Genomic DNA, 20063 nt, shown 5'->3' on the forward strand with positions numbered 1-20063 from the left:
GTCCCCGCGGCGGCGCCCTGGTCCCGCCTGTGCGGCAGGCGGGCGCCTTCGGGCCTTCGAGGGGCCGCGTGGGGGCGCGCGGGCCCAGGGCGGGTGAATTTTTTAAGCCATTAGTGCTAATTCCCTTCATGTGCTTTAACCAAGGTGGTGTTTTCCTAATGAAGACGTATTTAGCGCCATGGATGCTAAGCTATGTAAAAGAAATGTGGTAATTCCACCATTTATTCATGGGACTCTTGATAAAGGTGAAGGTGACTAACCTTGAGTGCTGCTTGGCGCCAAATCGTGGGTGAGATAGCATGTAGTTTTAGCAGCGGGAGACTGAGGTTCTTTCGTGGAAGTATTTAAAGTAACACGTACACACACACGCACGCACAACAGTGGGGAAAAGGATGCTGAAGTGAACATGGGTCTGTCCAGGACATTAATTACATTCCATTGGACACAACTAATTTATATGTCTGTGAACGTGAAAAATCTGTGTTATCATTAGGTTTGTTTTTTGTTTGCTTTACAATTCACAGAATTTTAAGATCGCTCAACGATAACGAAAAGCAGGGTAGCGCTCCAGACTGCTTCAGGAGGGAGTCAGTAATTTTTTGGGTCCATTTCAAGATGTTTCACAATTTTTCCAGACAAAGGCTTTGTTTTCCAATGACCTAAATGCTAAGTTATTAAGCAAATATTCATAAATAGGAAACAGTGTATCACTGAAAAAGTTTTTTAAAATTAAACAACACAACAGACCATCAAAGAGGGTTAAAAGTCTTAGTGTATGTGATGGTTTAAGGCAAATCTGTCCATCCTGTGGCTGGGCCTGTAGTTCCGGGTCAGCAGTAATCAGCACAGATTTTAAACGTAATGAATACAGTGACTGCTTTTAATAATCTGAATTCTTCCTAAATGATATGCACGTCAGCCTATCCTCTATACACACGCATTTTCAATACTTTACCGATTTTTACTTTCTGGTTCATGGACAGAGATGATCATAACAATAACAGCAACAACAAAAACAACAAAGGTTAACAGAGTAAAAATTATTTACCTGTCTTTCCTCTTGCGAGTAAGTCTTATCTTTCGTTTTTCTTTTTCTCCCCAACTTATTGAGATATAAATGATATATAACACTGTGTAAGTTCATGGAAGGGTGACTATTTGGACACAGCCATGTATCTTTTACTACAAAATGAGTCACCAAAATAATGAAACAGCCACAATGAAATGCTACACAACATAACAATTTTGAAAGAATGACTAAAGTGGCTGAATGTCCCATTTTAAAGATACATGTGTGTAATATAGCCCAATAACAAGATTTTATTTTATTTTATTTTAGGAGTTTTATAGTTTTAGTTCTTACCTTTGGTCTATTTGACCCATTTAAACCTATTTTTTGTATATAGTGGTAGGTAAGGGCCAAGTTTCATTTAATTTCATACAGATATCCAATTATTCCATCACCCTTTGTTGAGAAGACTGTCCTTTTCCCATTGAAATACTTTGAATTGAATAGACAACTCTTGTTGACAATCACTCAACCATACATGTGGGGGAGTATTTCTGCACTCTGTTTTATTTCATTGATCTCTGTGACTACTTGTATGCCAAAACACGTTGTCTTCATTACTGTAGCTTCATAATAAGCCTTGAAACAGTGCAAAATTTTCCAACTTTGTTCTCTTTCAAAATTGCTCTGGTTAGTCTGAGTTCTTTGTTTCCCTCTTCTTCAAACTCTGCTCGACCAGCTGGAGACCAAAGCCCTGAGTACATAGTGTGGAATTTTCCGCCACTGCCGAGTACACAGCTGGGGAAGTAGCCTTGGGCCTCACGTTCCTGGCAGTACGTGGAAAACATGAAAAGACGCAGGAGTCAGGTCTGCGCAGTGCACAGAGGCCGTGTCAGAGGATGCTGCAGAGTGACACACGGGGACCCTGTCCGTCTGCGCGGCAGTCCCTCTCTGTCTTGGACTCTCACGTTGGCATTTTGCTACTTTAGGGGACAGAGTGAAAAGAAAGGCTTTCCTGGCATGAGTAGAGAAACTGTTCTCTTCCAATAGTTCTGCTCCTCCTTCTGCTCAGAGGCTCCTTGTTTCACGGCGCCTTCAATCGCCTTCAGACAGTGGAGGCTGGGACACGGCCCTCTGCTCGTTGCCTTGCTGGGAACACATTTTCCAGTGGCTTAATCCCAAGCCCTTGTGGTTTCTATGTGGCCAACACCCACGAGCATACATGTCCTGTGGATACCGCCATCATCCAGCGGCCACGCTGTCCTGGAGCTGTCCCTCTCTTGCTGTCCTCATCGTGGTGGGGGCCCAATTGCAGTCACTCAGTATGGGGACAGTGACAGGCACTAATGCTCTGATTTTCTACTTCAGGGGATTAATTCTCATTTATGTAGACGTTTTATTCTTTGAAATTTATGAAGTTGATAGTATTTATTTGTAATGCTTAAGTGACTTATAAGCCTAATTTATTCCTCCTCAACTGTTTTTTTTTTTTCATTATTGCCTTCTATTAATGAGAGAAATTGAGTGCTAGGGAATAATACCTTGTTGGGTAGGGTAGAGTGTCGCAGAGCCGCGGAACACTGTAACACTGAAGCTTCTTGCCCTCCAGGGGCCAGCGTTCCTCCTTCGGGAGTGATGCTGCCCCTGCTGGGACTGCATGGTCGGCTCCGTAGAAAAGAGGTTAATTCTACGTGATGACACCGATAATAGTAACTTCCCCGTATGAAGTGACTTATGTACCAAACGCTGTGCCATGTGCTTACCCAGTTTTACCTTGTGTCGCTCTCTTAAAAACCATGAGTGTGTAATGTCCATTTTCCGAATGAAGAAACTGCAGTGGAGAGGTTGTTACCTGATCTAAAACTTCGTTTCAAAGTGCAGATGTCCGGGTGGTTTTGCGTGGCCCTCAAAGATCTTCTCTTTCTGCTGCTCTCGACTCCTTGCAATGACACTGTTCAAGTTAATTGGAAAGTCATGTCGTTCTGTGGCCAGAGGTTCACGGTTTATTGCGGGGCTTCAAGTCCCACACATTGACTTCTAGGAATGCTTCTGTTCTTCCTGTTTGGCATTGCTGGTAGGTCATCAAATATATATATATATTTAAATTGAATAGACAAGACTTTTGTTGAAAAAGTATATATGTACTTTTGGTCTGTGACTTGTTTGTAGTTTACTGGGAGGAACAGTTGGCAAGTGATTGTAAGGACCCTGAAAACGTAAAGCATAAATCTAGAGAGGATTTGTAGAGTCACAGGCTGAAAACATGTTGTTTTGGAAGAATCCAGACACACGTTTCCTTCGTCCTGATGCTCCTGAAGCACTCCTCCTCTGTGCTGCACAGTCTGCTCATCACTACACTTACATCCGTTTTCCCTTTTACATATTTTCCTATTTAAGAAGGTGAGAGTCATATGGCACATGATAAAAATCAAATAGAATAGACCAAAATAAAATGCAGAGTTAGCCTTTCCCCAGCTCCAGCTTCTGAACTCTGCTCAAAGGCAGTTTCAGATTTTCCCCTTACATTTTAAATGCGTTTGTCAGCCTGTGTAAATGGATCTAGGTACATCCTTTTTATTTACAAACTTGGGTAGAGAATATAGTATTCAAACTGTGCCTTATTTTGCTTTAGTCATTCTTTCAAAATTGTTATGTTGTGTAGCATTTCATTGTGGCTGTTTCATTATTTCGGTGACTCATTTTGTAGTAAAAGACACACGGCTGTGTCCAAATAGTCACCCTTCCAAGGAGTCTTTGGAAGAACGTCCCCAGTGCACAGAGTTCGGCCTCTTTGTGAGTGTATTTGTGCAGTGAGTTACAGCAGTGAGACCGTTGGGTCAAACTGTATGTGCATTGTCAGTTTTCATAGATTTGCCAAATTGCCCTTCAAAAAGGGTACAGGAGACTACACCGACGCCAGACGGGGTGAGAAGGCCCCTCTCACCGTGCTCGGTATTCTGAAGTGAGAGGCTGTGCCCACCTGGCATGTGAGCGGCGGTCTGGTTTGATTTGCCTGCATGTAGTTGGCATGTTTTCTGTTTCTCTGCTACTTGCGCGTGTTTTAATGAATTGCTTTCATATTTTGCCCACTTTTCTATTGTGGAATCCATGTTTAGTTTTGTTTTATTAATTGTGTGAGCTGTTTGCAAATGAAAGAAATTAGCCCTTTTTCATTTGTATGGCAGATCCCCCCCCTCAACTTGACCATTTTAGTTAAGGCTTTTACAAGTTTTTTTTTTTTTAATTTAATGTTTTAAACAATCAATTGTATTGAGGTATAATTTACAGAAATAAATGCACATATTTTAGGTCTATGCTGTTGACAGTTGGGTTCACCTGTGTAACTACCAGTTCAATCAAGACAGAAGAATTCTGTCATCCCAAAGAGTTTCTTCACACGTTTTTGCAGAAACTTTCACCATCCCTGCCCCTAGGAAAGAACTTACTTGTTTTATGTGACTACAAATAAATCCACCTTTCCTGGAGTTCCTTGTGTGGGGTCATAAAGCATATGCTCTTTTGTGACTAGGATTTTGATCAACATAAAGCTTGATATTCATCCAGATTTTCCTGTGTACCAGTAGTCAGTCGTTTATCCTTTTAAGTGCTGAGTTGTATTAATTTATGTAACACAATTTTCTTATATAGTCACTTGTTGAATTACTGTCCAAGGACCGCTGTAACAAATTAACATCATCAGGGTGGCTTGAAAAAAATAAGAATTTATTCTCTCATAGTTCTGAATGCTAGAAGTCTGAGTTCTTTGACTTGCCGCTGGGTATTTCCAGTCTCTGCCTGGAATTCCCCCTCCTTCCACCTCTGTGTCTTTTGTCTTTTTAAAAGACCTAGTCATCATTGACTAATCCCGCCCTAGTCAAGTGTGACTTCACCTTAACTAATTATGTCTGCAATGATCCTATTTCCAAATAAGGTCACATTCACAGGGAGCAGGAATAAGGACTTGAACATCTTTTTGGGGACACAGCTTAACCCACAAGAGTTCTCCTTTTGGCCCTGGAAAATTCATGCCCTTCTCCTATGTGAAGTATGCTTACCACATCCCAGCATGCCCCAAAGTCTGAATCATTCCAGCATCAACTTTAAGCCCAAAATATCACTTAAATATAATCCTCTCAAAAAATTTGGACTCCCGTCTTTGAAGATATCACCTAAATCAGGTATGGGTGAGACACTGGGTACAATCCATCCTGGGCCCAAATTCCTCAGCACCCACAGACCCGTGGAACCAGAAGACAAGTTGTCTGCCTCCCAGATACAACGGTGGAACGTGCGTGGACTAGACACTCTCATTCCAGGAGGGAGAAGTTAGAAGGGAAAGGGGGTCACATGTGCCAAGCAAGTCTGAAACCCAGCTTGGCAAATTCCATCAGATTTAAGGGCCCAGAGAGTAATTCTCTATGGTTTAGTTGCTTTGCTCTCTGGGCCCTGCTGGGGCAACACCCCACTCCTCACGGCTCCCCAGGGCGGCAGCCCTGCCCTCTCAGCCCACCAGGGCAGCGGCACCACCGTCTTGGCCCAAAGAGTCATGCTTCCTTCATTTCGTCCCGTCTTTGTCCTTTCCATCTGCTAGAATAAAAATTTTTGAGAACCTTGTTGGTCTTCTGTGGATGCTGTGGGGCCCACGTCACTAGACACAAACGTCCCCACACATCCTTCCTGGGTAACTCCATCTTCACTCCTGGCTTCTGCCTGGATCCTTAAACCACATGCCTAATCTCTTGAGCAAATAGTTTTCTTGTCCTTGGCTCTGCTTCCAGAACAAGATATGTGGACAGATCGAGAATTTTCCTAATCAGCGAGGGCTGGTTCCTTTTTGCTTAGCAGTTCCTTCCTCTGTTTCTCTCTTTCCTCTTAAATTTCACCATAAGCAGCAAGGAGAGAGCAGGGCACACCTGCCACACTTTGACTGGAAAGCTCCTCAGGTAGACGTCTAAGTTCATCGCTTGTAAGTTCTGTTTCCACCACTGAGTAACAGAGCACAACTCCGCCGAGTTCTCTGCCAGCTGTAACGAGAACTGCCTTTACTCCACTTTCCAGTAAGACTGTTTCTCATTTTCATCCTTTCCAGTAATGAGTTTCTACCATGAATGGGTATTTAATTTTTTCAAGTGTTTTTTTTTTTTTTTTTTTTCCGGATACCTACTGAAGCGATCAGACACAGGTCCTTCTGTTCTGCTCATGTGGTGACTTGCATTGATCTCTAAGTGTTGACAAGCCGTGCACTCCTGGGATAAACCCAAAGGTTGCGGTTAACTCGATTTCCTCGTATTTTGTTGAGAAGATTTCCACTTCTCATGTTCATGAGGGTTCTTGCTCTGTAGTTTTCTTGTTATGCCTTCGTCTGAATTTGGTATCAGAGTGATGCTCGTCTCACACGAGGGGCTGGGAAGTATTCCAAAGGGTTTGTGTCGGATTGGCATCCTTTGTTTCTTAAAGGTTTGGAAGAAAATTCACCATCTGGGCCTGTAGTTATTTGTAAAAAAGATTTAACTATCAATTAATTATTATTTCTTAGAAGATAAAGGGCTATTCACAATTTCTAGTTGTTTTGTGTCTGTTTTGATAATTTGAGTATTTCATCAAGCTGTTGGTTCACTCCCTGCGTCCTGTTCTCCTCCAGTCCAGGTACTCACCCCTTCAGCCCACCCTTTCAAATTAGGCCCAATAGGGTATGGATATTAGGAAGGGTTTAGAATCTTAAGTACCCATCTTCTGTCTCCTACGCGGTGCCGAGCAGGCTGGGCGGGGGGTGCCCTGTAAACCCCTGACGTCTCTGTCTCACTCTTCTCTTGGCTTCTGCTTTACAAAGATTATGGCACAAGGTTTTGTGCCTTCTTCATTTAATTTCTGTTGGGGTTTTTTGGTCAGTTCTTTTTTTAAAATTAACTTAAAAATTTTTTTTATTTTGTTAACTTTTCTGTGACCTGGACTCACTTTACCAAAATTTTACATTAAGACTGTTCTGATTTTTCTTCCCTCTTGGTCTGTTGGCCTTACCACCTCGTGGAGAACAGGCGAGTGGAGGACAGAGACATCATTTTGTGTCTTCCGTGTACTCCTTCCACGACCCGGGATACCCAGTAGTGACTCAGTGACTTGTTGGCTATTGATTGATTGAAGTTACGAAGTAAAAGATGAGTCTTGCTTCACGATCTTTAGATTCTTCTCCAGTTTTTACAACACTCCCTTCCAAGGTTAAGGTTTTAATGACCTAAAGAGGTGCCAAAACCTATGGTAAACAGACGTCATATTTCATTATTTTCATTTTTATTTCTATTCCTATACTTCTCATCCTTTTCCATGTTAGTTGTTGGAAAATGCAATTTCTTTCCCTATTGATTTGGTCCTTGTACATTTAGCAAGTATTGATTCTCCCCTGCACTCTTTGCTGCATTTCTAAGAAAGCAAAAGCTGAAGAGCTTTATTTCATTTTATTCAAACAAACATGCTAGTCTACAGAAAGCAGCTGGGGCTTTCCCAGCTCTGTAGTTCATAATTGCAATTTAGCCGCTTCTGCTGTCATCAAAGATAGCTTATCCATCTCTTTCAGTTTTTTAAGATGATGTTTTTATTTACTGATTGTCTACCAAAATGATTTGGTAGCCGAATATGGCTTTTTACTGTGTAGAATTCCCTGTTTTAAAGTAGATTAAAAAAAAAGGACATTCATTTAGCATCTATTTATTGTACCATGTAAGTAAAATTTAAATCTAGAATCTGATTATGATCTGAATGGTCAAGATGGGAAATACACCTCAGTTCAGGAATGGGAGAGAGGAAGGCACAGTCTGCAGAGTGGAGTGTCACTTAGGCCCGCGGCTCTGGGTTCTGCTGCCTCGCCCTCTTTCTTCTTTAGTATAATCTTGAGTGTGTTCCCCTAATTTCATATTACTTTACTTTCTTATTGGTCAACTCTTGATATTTACTGCAAAGAAACCTGGCAAAATTAAATTGAAATCCTTGGAAGCAATATCACCCCCCATCAGTATGTTACGATGTTTCGTTCATCTCCGTTGTATTCACCAGGAAGCATACATTTTCCAGCACTATTTTCATTTGTTGCTGGGTGATACAGAATTTACTTAATTAACTTTTGTTGGACTCAGTTCCACACATCTATTTTTGTGGAAAAACCATTATTTTAAAATCTACTAATTAGGAATACTTAAAAAGTGAAAAATTGTACCAGATGACTTCTGAAATTTCTCGTAACTTGTCTGATTCCAATCTTAATGTTTATATAAATTATTACATAATTTTTAATTTTGGAAAATAAACATCTAAACTCAAAAGATCTTAAAAGGAATAATTCTGAATGCACATATTATATGTCAGAGCTAGAATATTTGAGACGTTTTGTCCAAATGCTGGAACTTGAGAGAAGTTACATAGTGACTCTCTTGGGGTCTAGGCATGACCAACTATGCCAGGGTAATGGTAGAGTAAAGATCTTCTAGGAAATCCCCTCACAGCGCCGTTGTAGGACATAATGGTTTTATTGTTTTAAAGACCAAGTCTAAAACCCTCTGCTGCAGCGCGTTTCCGGGGGAGATGGGAGGAGCGAGCTTGTCCACCTGGAATTCTCCTCGCTCTTCCGTCTTCCATTGTCATCAGTGGCTGTAATGCTCCGTGCTATCTGTGCTTCTATAGGTGGCAACTGGAAGGTTTCCATCGTCACCAGTGACTTGCCAGATGCAGGGACCAGCTCACAGATTTATATTATACTATATGGACGGCACAGGAGTTCAGCCCCCATATACCTTTGTGGAGCACATGGAACTCGATTTCAGGACGGCCACAAAGACGTGTTTACCGTGAGTACTAAAACTGAGTAAAGCCTGATGATGTAAGTGATGCAGCTAGTGGGTGCTCTGGAATGGGTGCAGTCTGCTGAATGGGATGCTTCCTGTGGTAACAACACGTGTCTTGTAGAAGATCTGGTAGAAGGTAATTCATGGCAGTTTTTGCTCCAGCAGATTAAACACAAGTCAGACTGCACACGGTAAGAGACAACAGCTGGAGAGAAATGGCGGGTGACCAGCACCTGCTGTTTCTAGACGTGTGGCTGTCGGGGACAAGGGCCATACCTTTCTGTCTGGGGCCCTTACAGATAAGCCTCAAAGTCACGGTCAAAATGGGAAAAATAAGTGATCAAATAAAGGTGGGCGAAGATGCTGTCAAGTTACTAGGTCATGGCCAGACACCTTGGGATCAAGGTCTAGGGAGAAACAGAGGCAGTAAAGATGAGGCAGGGAGCCCGGGGCCAGGCTGGTAAGCTAGAGAGAGAAAGGCAGCAGTGGAAGGCAGGCCTGAAATGAGGCCAGCGCCTGGGGCCTCGCGGCTTAGTGCTGTCTGCTCAACAGATGGCTGGCCGGCTGGAGGGCTGTTCTCAGCTGGGTAGAGACGGAGAACAAGATCATAACCAGAAGATAGCGTCCTGAAGTATCCTGACTCTTCACAGGACACCCACCTGTGGGTGATCCTGGTGTTCGGTTTACCACAGCCTGTGTCCTTAGCCCACGTACATTTGGAGCCAAACTAACAGTTTAGTTGGAACTGTCCTTTCCATACTTTCTGTAAGAGTCAGTGTTTAAAGAAGCTCTTTCTTGTGTTGACAGTCACTAAGGTGTAAAAATAAAAGTGAAGACTTGTTATTTTGCATGTGTAAGAAGTGGTTTTAGAGGTGACTGTGTCAAGAGAGCCTGAGCTGTTTTTGTTGTTGTTTTGCTATTTTATTGTTTTGCGTTCACTTTTAAATTAAACATACCTTCACATGGTATAATCATTCTGAATTTTTTGATGCTATTGTAAATAGAATTGTCTTAATTTCTTTTTCATATTGCTCATTACTAATTATAGAAATGCACCAGATTTTTGTATGTTGATCTAGTATCCTGTAACTTTACTGAATTTATTTATTAGCTCTAATAGTTTTTTGTGGAATCTTTAGGATTTTCTATAGATCAGATCATATAGTCTGTGGATAGAGATAGTTTTATTTATTCCTTTCGAATTTGGATTTTTAAAATTTCTTTTTCTTGCCCAATTACCATACCTACAATTTCTAGTACAGTGTTGACTAGAAGTCATGAAACCTGACACCCTTGTATTGTTCCTGATTTAGGAGGAAATATTCAGTATTTCACCATGAAGTACGATATTCTTTGTTGGTTTTTCATAGATGCCCTTTATCACGTTCCAGAAGTCCCCTTCTATTTCTAGTTCGTTGAGTGTTTTTATCATGAAATTGTGTTGGATTTTGTCAAATGGTTTTGTTTTGTTTTGTTTTTTGCATCAATTGAGATGACTGTTTTTCTCCTCTTCATTCTATTTATGTGATCTGTTACATTGGCATTTGTGTGCTGAATCACTCTTCATTCCTGGGATAAACCCAGGTTGGTCAGGGTGTGTCATCTTTCAGTTATGCGTCTGGATTCAGTTTGCTACTGTTTGTTGAAGATTTTTGCCTCTATGTTTATAAGTGGTTTTTGTCTCTAGTTTTCTTTCCTTGTCTTTGTGCTTTGGTAGCAGGGTAATGCTGACCTTGCAGAATGAATTAAGAAGTGTTCCCACCTCTTCTATTTTTGGAAGATTTTGAGATAAGTTGGTATTAATTTTTCTTTAAATATTTGGTAGGCTTCACCAGTGAAGCCAACTGTACTAGATTTTTCTTTCTTGGGAAGTTTTTGATTACAGCTTCAGTCTCTTTACTTGTTACAGGTCTATTCAGACTTCCAATTTTTTTTTTGAGTCTGTTTTGATAGTTTGTATGATTCTAAACATTTGTCCATTTCATCTAGGTTGTCTAATTTACTGTCATATAATTGTTCTTGATATTCTTTTATAATCCTTTTTATTTCTGTAAGGTTAGTAGTTATATCCAGTTATATCCCTATTTTAATTTACAATTTTAGTAATTTGAGTTTCCGTTCTTTTTTTCTTAGGCTAGCTAAATGTTTGTCAATTTTCTTTGCAAAGAACCACCGTTTGGTTTCGTTGGTTCTATTGTTTCTCTGTTCTCTATTTTATCGCCATTCTAATCTGCTATTTCCTTTCTCCTGCTAGCTCTGCATCTAGCTTTCTCCTCTTTGTCCTAGTTCCTTAGGTTCTCGTTACCTAGTTCCTAGGTAACGCTGGGTTCTTTGAGAACCTCCTTCTTCTTCCTTGTCCCACTTTCTCCCTACCCCACCCCCTTCTTCTTCCTTCATTCTCTCACCCACTTCTCCTCACTCTTCTCCTTAGAGACTCTAGCTTTAGTACATCAGAATCTCCAAAGAAGCTTTCTCTCACAGAGGTTTTCTCTTGCCGTCTGACTGATGGAATTCACCTGCAGTGCTCTCCTCCTTTTAAGTACACTCATATTTTACAGAATTACAGCTAAAATTTCCCTTTTGAGCTTTGCTTTCAGTATATCCACTATGTTTTTTGCATGTATTTTTCATTCATCTCAAGGTGTTTTAAAATTTCTCTTGCAATTTCTTTGACTTATTTGTTGATTAAGAGTATGTAGTTTAATTTACACATATTTGTGGATTTTCCAGTTTTCTTTCTTATATTTATTTCTAGTTTCATTCCATTGTAGTTAGCAGAGATCCTCTATAATTTCAGTCTTACTCAGTTTTCAAAACCTGTTTTGTGACATAACATATAGTCTACTCTGGAAAATGTTCTAAGTGCACTTGAGAAAACTGTGTATTCTGATGCTACTGAATGGAATGTTCTGTAAGTGTCTCAGATCTAGTTGGTGTATAATGTTGTTCAAGTCCTCTATTTACTTATCGATCTTCTGTTTAGTCATTCTATCCATCATTCAAAGTGGGATATGGAGGTCTCCAGTGATTATTGTTGACTATTTCTCCATTCAGTTCTGTTCAGTTTTGCTTTGTATATTCTGGAACTTTGTCATAGATGTATATATTTTTATAATTCTAGTATCTTGTTGATGGGTAGATTACTTTATTAATATATTATGTCCTAATATAAGGTTTTAAAAGATGGGCTTTGTGAAACTGCATTGAAAGACGTTCTCTTGGCCCCTTTATAGATCACAGTCGGAGACATTGGAACACTTTTTAAGATTCGTGTTGGTCATACCAACTGTGGCCTCTCCCCTTCCTGGCACTGTAAAGAGGTAAAGACCTATCCACACTCCCCCCTTTGCAAGAGCCTCTGCAAATTCTGTTCAAGAATCAGGGGTGCATTTCACACCTATTGCGAGTTGATGGAGTCAAACCTGCACCTTTTTGGTCAGTGTTTTCCTCAAGACAGCAGTATCATATGCCTGTATTAATAATTTAATCCCTAATTAATTGAGAGAAGCACCTCAACCGAACAATCCTTTTACCTCTTTGCAAGCAAAAGAAGATATTTGGGACTCTGGATAAACTTTCATTGCTTCTTGATATGGTTGCAAGAGTGATGAAAAGGTGACTAGGTGGCTGTTAACTGCTTCAGAAGGGTTGTTAAGATAGACCATTTGCATTGGCGAAGTAAGTATCTGCTAGACTTGAATGCCAACTCTCAAATTTAGTCTACTCGTGCTAAGTGTGATAATGCCCCCTGAGTACTTTTAGGAGCAATAAGAAGCTTAAATTTTCTATTTTGTTCACAATCAAAAATTTTACTTACCACCATGATTGCCAGTAAATGCACGTCTTCAACACTGGAAATCCTGCAGCTCGTCATCCATTTTTGTGTGTGGTGTATTTCCATCTTTCGTCATTTCAGAATAAACGATTTTTAACTAAACAAATTCTCAAAATGCAAAGAACACCTAGTCAAACCCCTGATATTGTTGGCAAACTTGTTCTACAGTTTTATAATATACGAGGAAATTAATGAAAAATTCATAGAAGATGAGTAATCCCCTAAAAACATATTTTTTATTTCAGTAGAGGAAATATGTAGTTGTTAAAAATGCCACATTCTTCATATTAAAGTCACAAAAGATCCTGAATCAGAATGAAAAAATGAAACTCAGTTTATGAAAATACAGACTGCAGAAGTTAGATTTCCAAATTCAAAGTTACTGCTTGGCCTCTTTATGAAATGATTTTCTCTTTGATGCTATGTAGAGCTTTTGAAGTATGGTACCCAAGTTAGTATGTAAGAGACTGTGCATGACAATGACGAAATCTGCTACTTTCCCCTCCTAGCAAGCTAGTTTACGAAAATGACCACAGTCTCACTTGACTAGTAACCAATGAGCAATATTATGATCCTTATGAAGCTGGGGTGCTGAGGGAGTTGTTAAGTGATCTGAAAAGACTGTATGATATTGCAGAGGAAAGACAAAAAACCAGGCTGAAAATTCTTGGTGTCTTTCCGTCCACGGCAGGTACTCTCTTACTGCCAGGCAGCTTGTTTCTCTGAGGTCTTCCTCATCTGTCTTTCAGTGCCACTGACGATCAGAGATGTTCTTGATGAAAGGTTTTATTCTAAGTATATCACACCCTTATGTAATTTACCCATTTGGCTCGATTAAGATGCTTGATAATGGTTTGAGGATTTTCTGTTGAATTCTTGTAATACAGTTTAGAAGTCTGAAATTCAACATTTTAAGGATGCCAACTTGTGCCTCTGACTTGAAGGGATTTGGATTAAAACACTGCGTCTATTACAGCAGTAATAATACAGCCTTTCCACAGCCCGTAAAATCATCACATTGCTTTGGTGAACTTAATCTTGATTCTCTAGTTAAGGAAGATTACAAAATAAGCCATTTCAAATGGTGATTTATTTTGTGTTTCTCAAGTGGTCTGCCTTGGACTTTAATTAAAAAGTCAAATCAAATACTGGGGGCAGCAGTGGCGGCCTTGCAAACCAGTGGTAATTCTGTGTGGTTCTCGGGGAGCCTCTCAAAAAGCGGGACTGCCCCAGAGGTGCACTTGATGTGAATTTATGAGTGAAGATTTCTGGGCCTTACGAACACCCACAGAGTTAGTAAGGTTAGGGATTGAAAATCTACTTTGATAACAACATGCTTTCCTAAACACGTTACAGTTGAAAGTCTCTGATGTAAGGCATTTTCAAGACAGTAAGATTAACTTAACAGATAAAATAACACCCCACTGAAGCTTTCAAAAGAATAACAGTACCCTACTCATGAAAGGCTAGATTTTAGAATTGGAAAACATTTCTGTTTTCCGATGACTTTTGGCGTTCATCTGGTCCTACCAGAATTTATTAACATCTTTAACTCCGGGATGAACGGAGTAGACATGGATATAATAGGCACCCAAATAAGTAACTATTGCTTGACTCTCATTCATCCTCAGGTCTAAGCTCATGCTAATATTTTATAAAATTGCCTTAAAATGAAAAATGCATTACTGAGATGTTGGAATAGGGAAGTAATAGGTTTTAAGAATTGTAAACATCTCTTTCTAGGTAGGAAAATATTGATGACACTTAGAAAACTTGGGAGAAAATTGGCATGTGTAACATTTCAACATAGAGAAATAAAAAATAGAAAAGTTTCAAAATAGAGAAAAGAAATGCCATTGTACTTGAGATGGCAGTAAAAGAAGAAGTTAGCACTTTTCTTGTCAAGTATTCAATAACTTCTTTTACAGCAAAAAAGCAAAAAGCTGTTCTTAATTGTCAGGCTTGGACAAAAACTTTTTACTCTTTGATAAAATATTCTTACATTTTTTTTTACAAGTAATATTGTTGCTGTTATAGATAAAATTGTGGAACGTGAATTCTGGAAAACAGTTTTATATGCCTGTTCAACGGTGGATGGCACGAGACCAAGAAGATGGGGAAATCTGTCGAGAATTACCTGTTTTAAACAAAGGGCAGCCCATCCTTCCAGGTAGGGAAGATCCAGCTCCAGGCGGCAAGATTAGGTGTGTTTGCCGGAATGCTGAAGGGCATGTTGGGGGAGTGCAGAAATGAGTGAGTGAAGGAGTAAGGACTGCTGTTCCCTAGCAGTTGTCTCTGCTGGGGTGGGGGTGGGGGGCGGAGGGGGGTGGGGTGGGGGTGGGGCTGGCAGCTGCATCCAAGTGTGCTTTAGTTGCCCCATGCATCTACGCTCAGGAGTATGTTCTTGTCACCCGTTAACTGGGTAGGAAGGTCAGCTGAAATGCCTCTTCATCAAAAAAAGAAAATTAATTCTTAGAAGGCCATGAGAAAATCGAATGGCCAACGAAGTTATTCCTGGGCTCAACGCTGCAAGTCAGCATAAACTTTCCTTCTCGGGCTCACCCTTATGTTTGGAAAATGTATCTATTTGATAAGGAAATGAAAACGGTGCTGCTCAGTGAGTTCTAAACATTTCTAAACATTTGGCCAGAAGCAGAGATGTGTTCAAGGCTTGTGAAATGGGGCTGAGAGGCAGGCTGAGAGGCAGGCTGTGCTCAGAGCTGGACAGTCACTGCTCCCGCCACAGGGACTCGGGGTGACTGTCCACAAGGGCCAGGGCCGCTATGCCTGCTGACTTCTGCTTTGGAGGAGACTAGGAAAAGGGCTCATGGGAACTATTAAATGGGCGATTGATAAAAATGGAGTTTTCTCCAACCAGAATACTTTCTATTAAAAATGTGATACCTCAGTTTTCTAAAGAAACACGTGGTAGTAAATATGTGACGATGCACATGTCCGCACTGGCGTGGGATCGTGTGGGAGGTTTCCGTCTGACAACTTGCGTAACTTCCCAGGGAACGTGAGTCGCTGAAACGTTTGCAGAGGTGGCTGATTCCTTTGTGGTTTTTAAATAAGGTGTAACAGACTCTTTGTTGAGTCTCTGAAGCTAAAATATTTTTGAAAAGATACGAACAGTGCCGTTTGCGGGCGGGCGAAGGCCGGTGCGAGCGCCGTTCTCGCCGCCGTTCCCTCCGGCGGACCCGCCCTCGCCCCCGCGCCCGCTTGCCCGCCGGGTCTTCCTGCCTCCTGCTGGCGCCCGGCTTCTCCCGACAGGGGCGGAACTCTTCTCCCTCGGAGCGTGGGCTCCTGCCTGCTCTTATGCCCAGGGACTGGGGTGTGAGGGAACGGGAAGTCAAAGGGGGACACCGACCTGGGACACCGGCACCTCCTCTGTGTTAGCGGCCCCCTTTCCTGCCCCGCGAGCGGGGGCCGCAGCGCTTCGCCCGCGCTCCGCGTGCCTGGGCCGCTGCGCCTGCCTGCAGGTTTCGGATGCTCAGAGTCCACGTGGAGATTCCAGGGGATGAAAATGGTAAACTCACTGCCACGTGTCGGTACTTTAAGTTTTGGTCTTATTCCCCAACTCTCCCGCTACTGTTGACTTTCCAGAGTCTTCATGTGGCTGCTCATGCATTCTGTCCAGACATTACAGCCATGTCCAGTGAGGGGGGCTGGGTGCAGCGCGCTGCTCCGTCTTTCCTAGGCCTGGAGCTCGTGATTAGCTGTACGTAATTTTTCTATCATGTGAGCAATGCTTGATATATGAAGCTTATTTTTCTTGGTGTGGAAGAAAATAACTCAGTGGTAGAGTGCATGCTTAGCATGCACAAGGTCCTGGGTTCAATCCCCAATACCTCCATTAAAAAAATTTAAAGCTTGTTTTTCTTTTGTTATCAGTGACGGTGTATGAAGTGCGTGTGGCAACAGGGGCGCTTTGGAATGCTGGAACAGCAGCAAATGTCTACATTTCTGTCTGGGGGGAAGAGGGAGATACAGGATCCAGACAGCTCTTCCGATCGAAGAGCTCCTTCAATTTTTTAAGAGGACAAGTACGTGACCAGAAAGTTCTTTGAATTTTAAACAAATTGTGGTAAAAAAATAAAATTTGCCATCTTAACTACAGCTGATCATTGAACAACCCAGGGGTTAGAATGCTGACCCTCTGCACAGTCAAAATCTGTGTGTGTAACTCATAGTCGGCGCTCCACATCCATGGTTCCCCATCCGAAGGTTTAACCAGCTGTGGGTTGTGTAGTACCGTAGTGTTTACTATTGAAAAAAATCTACATCTGAGTGCACCTACGCAGCCCAAACCCATGTTGTTCAAAGGTCAACTCTATTTTTAAGTGCACAGTTTAATAGTGTTAAGTTATTCACATTGTTGTGCAATGGATTTCAAGAAATTTTTCACCTTGCAAAACTGAAACTTAATACTAATTAAACAATAGTTCCTCATTCCCCCTTCCCCAAGCCCTTAATAATGACCGTTAATGACTTTCTGTCTGTATTTACTGAATGAACCTGATTCCTTTCACAATCTATTTTTGCTGTGTCTTAATTTATACTCTTATTATAAATCAGACTCATAGTCTAGATCTAACTACAGTTTTCTGATTTGCTACAGATTGACACCTTCTCCCTAGAAGCTGTGCACCTGGGGAATTTGTACAAGATTGTCATAGGCCATGATGGGCTCGGACCAGGTAAGAGTCTTCTACAGGTAGGTATTCAAGGTCTGATTCTGCTCTATTCACATGAAACCCTGTACAAATCTAGAAAATAACTGTAGAAAACCTGTAATGAACTGCTCTCTAAGCATTGACTATCTGAAATTAAAATCTTGTCCAAAATATTCTTTAAATTTTAAGTAGATGTCTTACTCTTCACAACTACTTTGGCTTGTCCAAGTGGAGGCTCTACCTAGAAGACTAGAAAGAATGGCACATAGAAATTGGGGGAATTTGGGATTTATATGCTGTGGCATGTGGCCATGTTCCAGCACGCTGCTGGTGGACACGGTGGCAGTGTCCACTGACAGTGATAGTCCACGAAGTGGTAGCAGTCATGCCGACAGGGCGTGCTGAGGAGCCTGCCCTGGCAGCCGTGCTGCGCTTCCTGCAGTGTCCTGTCTCAGCCGTGTTTTCTGCTGCCGTTCTGGTCGTGCTTCTTCCTCAGTTTTCCCATCATTTTTGTGAGATGACTCATCTTCATCTTCTGCTGCTGTGCAAGGTCATCGTAAGAGAAACAAAATCTTTTAACAAAAGACAAGTGTACCAAAGTGCCCATACCACGAAGAGGAGTAAAAAAACCCAAAGCATCAAACAAGACGATAAACTCTTTCACTTAAAAATGTGAACGTGTAGCTTTAAAATGTTAAGAACTGAGTTCTCATTGCAATAGACAGTGGACATGTGTTTAAATAATTAGTGAGGGAGGTTAAATAGTTAATCAAAGGAGGTTACATGAAATTGAAAAATATGTACTTATAATCAGTGAAAACAAAAAGAATGATGAATAAGATTGGTAAATTAAGTTAAAATATGGCTAATGTCCTAAGATAGATAAAAACATACTTTTGAGGTTATCTTCTCTCTTGGACAAAGTTCATTTATATTTTGACCAGACTTAAATCTTTTGCATTTATTTTTCTGTCAGTCGACAACTAGTTTTATAGAGTTTGGGCTCTGGCCCATAGTAAATACTAAGTAATATTTCAGTTCTGCAGGGAGTCAGGTGACTCTCAGGCAGGCTTGTTAGACAGTGTCCTAGTACAACACGAAAGGGATGTGTTAACGTGCCCAACTAACACTTATGCCAACTAATTCACTTTTGTAAATACTTTTGGTGGGCCTACTACATGTAAAGTGCTGTGTGAAGTGTTCTCTATGGTAAATACAAAGATGGCCAAGATGGAATGCTTGCCCTTGCGTCTACCAGGAGCTGATAAGATAATTTTAAATTGTAAGAAGTTTGGAACATCATTTGCTTCCTGATTCTTACTGAATTCAAGTCCTGGGATTTTTTCTGACGAGTTTTGATTTTCCCAGTTTAACCACTAAATGGAATTTCTTTAACTGAGACATCATTGCTGTGACGTAGTAAAGAGGACACTAGAATCTAAGTCAGTGACATAGAGTTGAATCCAGGCCCCAGCACTTGTTGACTTTTTGATCTTGAGCAAATCACTTACCCTCTCTGTGCTTCAGCTTATACTCTGTAAAATGAGATTAACCCTCATGTAGTAACTGTGAGGCTCATCTGAGATTGTTTATGAATGACAAAGCAGTGTACATTTGACAGTATGTTATCGATAGATAGTCATCAGAATATTTTTAAATTGCATTTTCAATACCAATTGAATATGTTGTTTTATAAAATTTATTTCCTTCCATTTCCACATTTTCCCTATGTATATTTTAAGAAGGAAACTAAAATTTTTTCTTTTAATCTTTTTTTCCTTTACCTCCTCTCCACCTCTTTATTTTTAAAATCATTAAGTATGTATCTAAAACATCTTAGGGGGTTGGTGGTGATGAAAAGACCAGGACAAACAGGGTTCAGTGATGGCTGTGGTTACCACTGGTTAAACAGGAAAAGGGCAGATGTGGCCAGCATTTACCCCTTTAACTTATCCAGCGACTTCCCTGCTATTTATGTAGCCAACATTCATAGACTCTCTATTGTCATACAACTTACTTTCCTTCTCCGAGGACTGGGAAGTGTCACCTCCACATGTCTGCCTCTCTTCTACTACCCTGGGTCCTTGGCTTCATAGTGTGGTGCCAATCCCGTAGGAAAACAGAACCAGGCTTCAGTGTCTGCCACGTCCTCCCTTCTATGGACCAAACGTTCTTAAGCCCTAGTTGTTGTTTTTTGTTTAGTTGGTTTTTTACTTACAAAAAATACTGTTATTTTTAACTTATGTCCACTCTATAGTTCAAGAAGTAACAAGATGCTAAGAACACTTGCTGAAACATTTTCAAACTACTTGACTCTTGTTATTACAGGTTTTTCTCTCAGAAAGTCTTAATCAGAATCTCTAAACATTTGTTATTTGTTTTTAAGATATGAAGAGTGTAACAACTGAAGAAATTTAAGTTGCCTTAGATTGCAGAGTTTTGGAAGGACTTGTTGGGTAACTGGGTAAATTACTGTTTCTTTTAATAATCAAGGGTGGGGAGTCTTAGAGGTTAAAATTAACTAGTAATCAAATGATCTCATAAATTCTCTTAACTTCCAGCCTTTTAAATAACATCTTAGAGGGAGATTCTCCAGGATTTAAAGGGTATTATTTGATTAAAAGTAATGAAAAAATTTCAAACATGTGGTAGCATTTTGTGGTCAAGGGAAGCTTGAAGATAGGAAGAACCATTGGAGGGTAATGCACAAA

At 40.8% G+C, this 20063-nt stretch overlaps 1 protein-coding gene across 1 annotated transcript in view; it reads left to right on the plus strand.

Moving 5' to 3' along the window:
- Window positions 1–20063, plus strand: part of RP1 (RP1 axonemal microtubule associated) — a 140067-nt gene that overhangs the window by 12385 nt on the left and 107619 nt on the right. The window contains exons 3-7 of the mRNA XM_064480818.1: window positions 8681–8844; window positions 12075–12161; window positions 14714–14846; window positions 16571–16722; window positions 17298–17376. Of these exons, the coding sequence (XP_064336888.1) occupies window positions 8681–8844; window positions 12075–12161; window positions 14714–14846; window positions 16571–16722; window positions 17298–17376 (615 nt within the window). The remainder of the gene's footprint in view (window positions 1–8680; window positions 8845–12074; window positions 12162–14713; window positions 14847–16570; window positions 16723–17297; window positions 17377–20063) is intronic.

The sequence above is a fragment of the Camelus dromedarius genome, chromosome 30 (assembly GCF_036321535.1).
Source record: "Camelus dromedarius isolate mCamDro1 chromosome 30, mCamDro1.pat, whole genome shotgun sequence".
NCBI lineage: Eukaryota > Metazoa > Chordata > Mammalia > Artiodactyla > Camelidae > Camelus > Camelus dromedarius.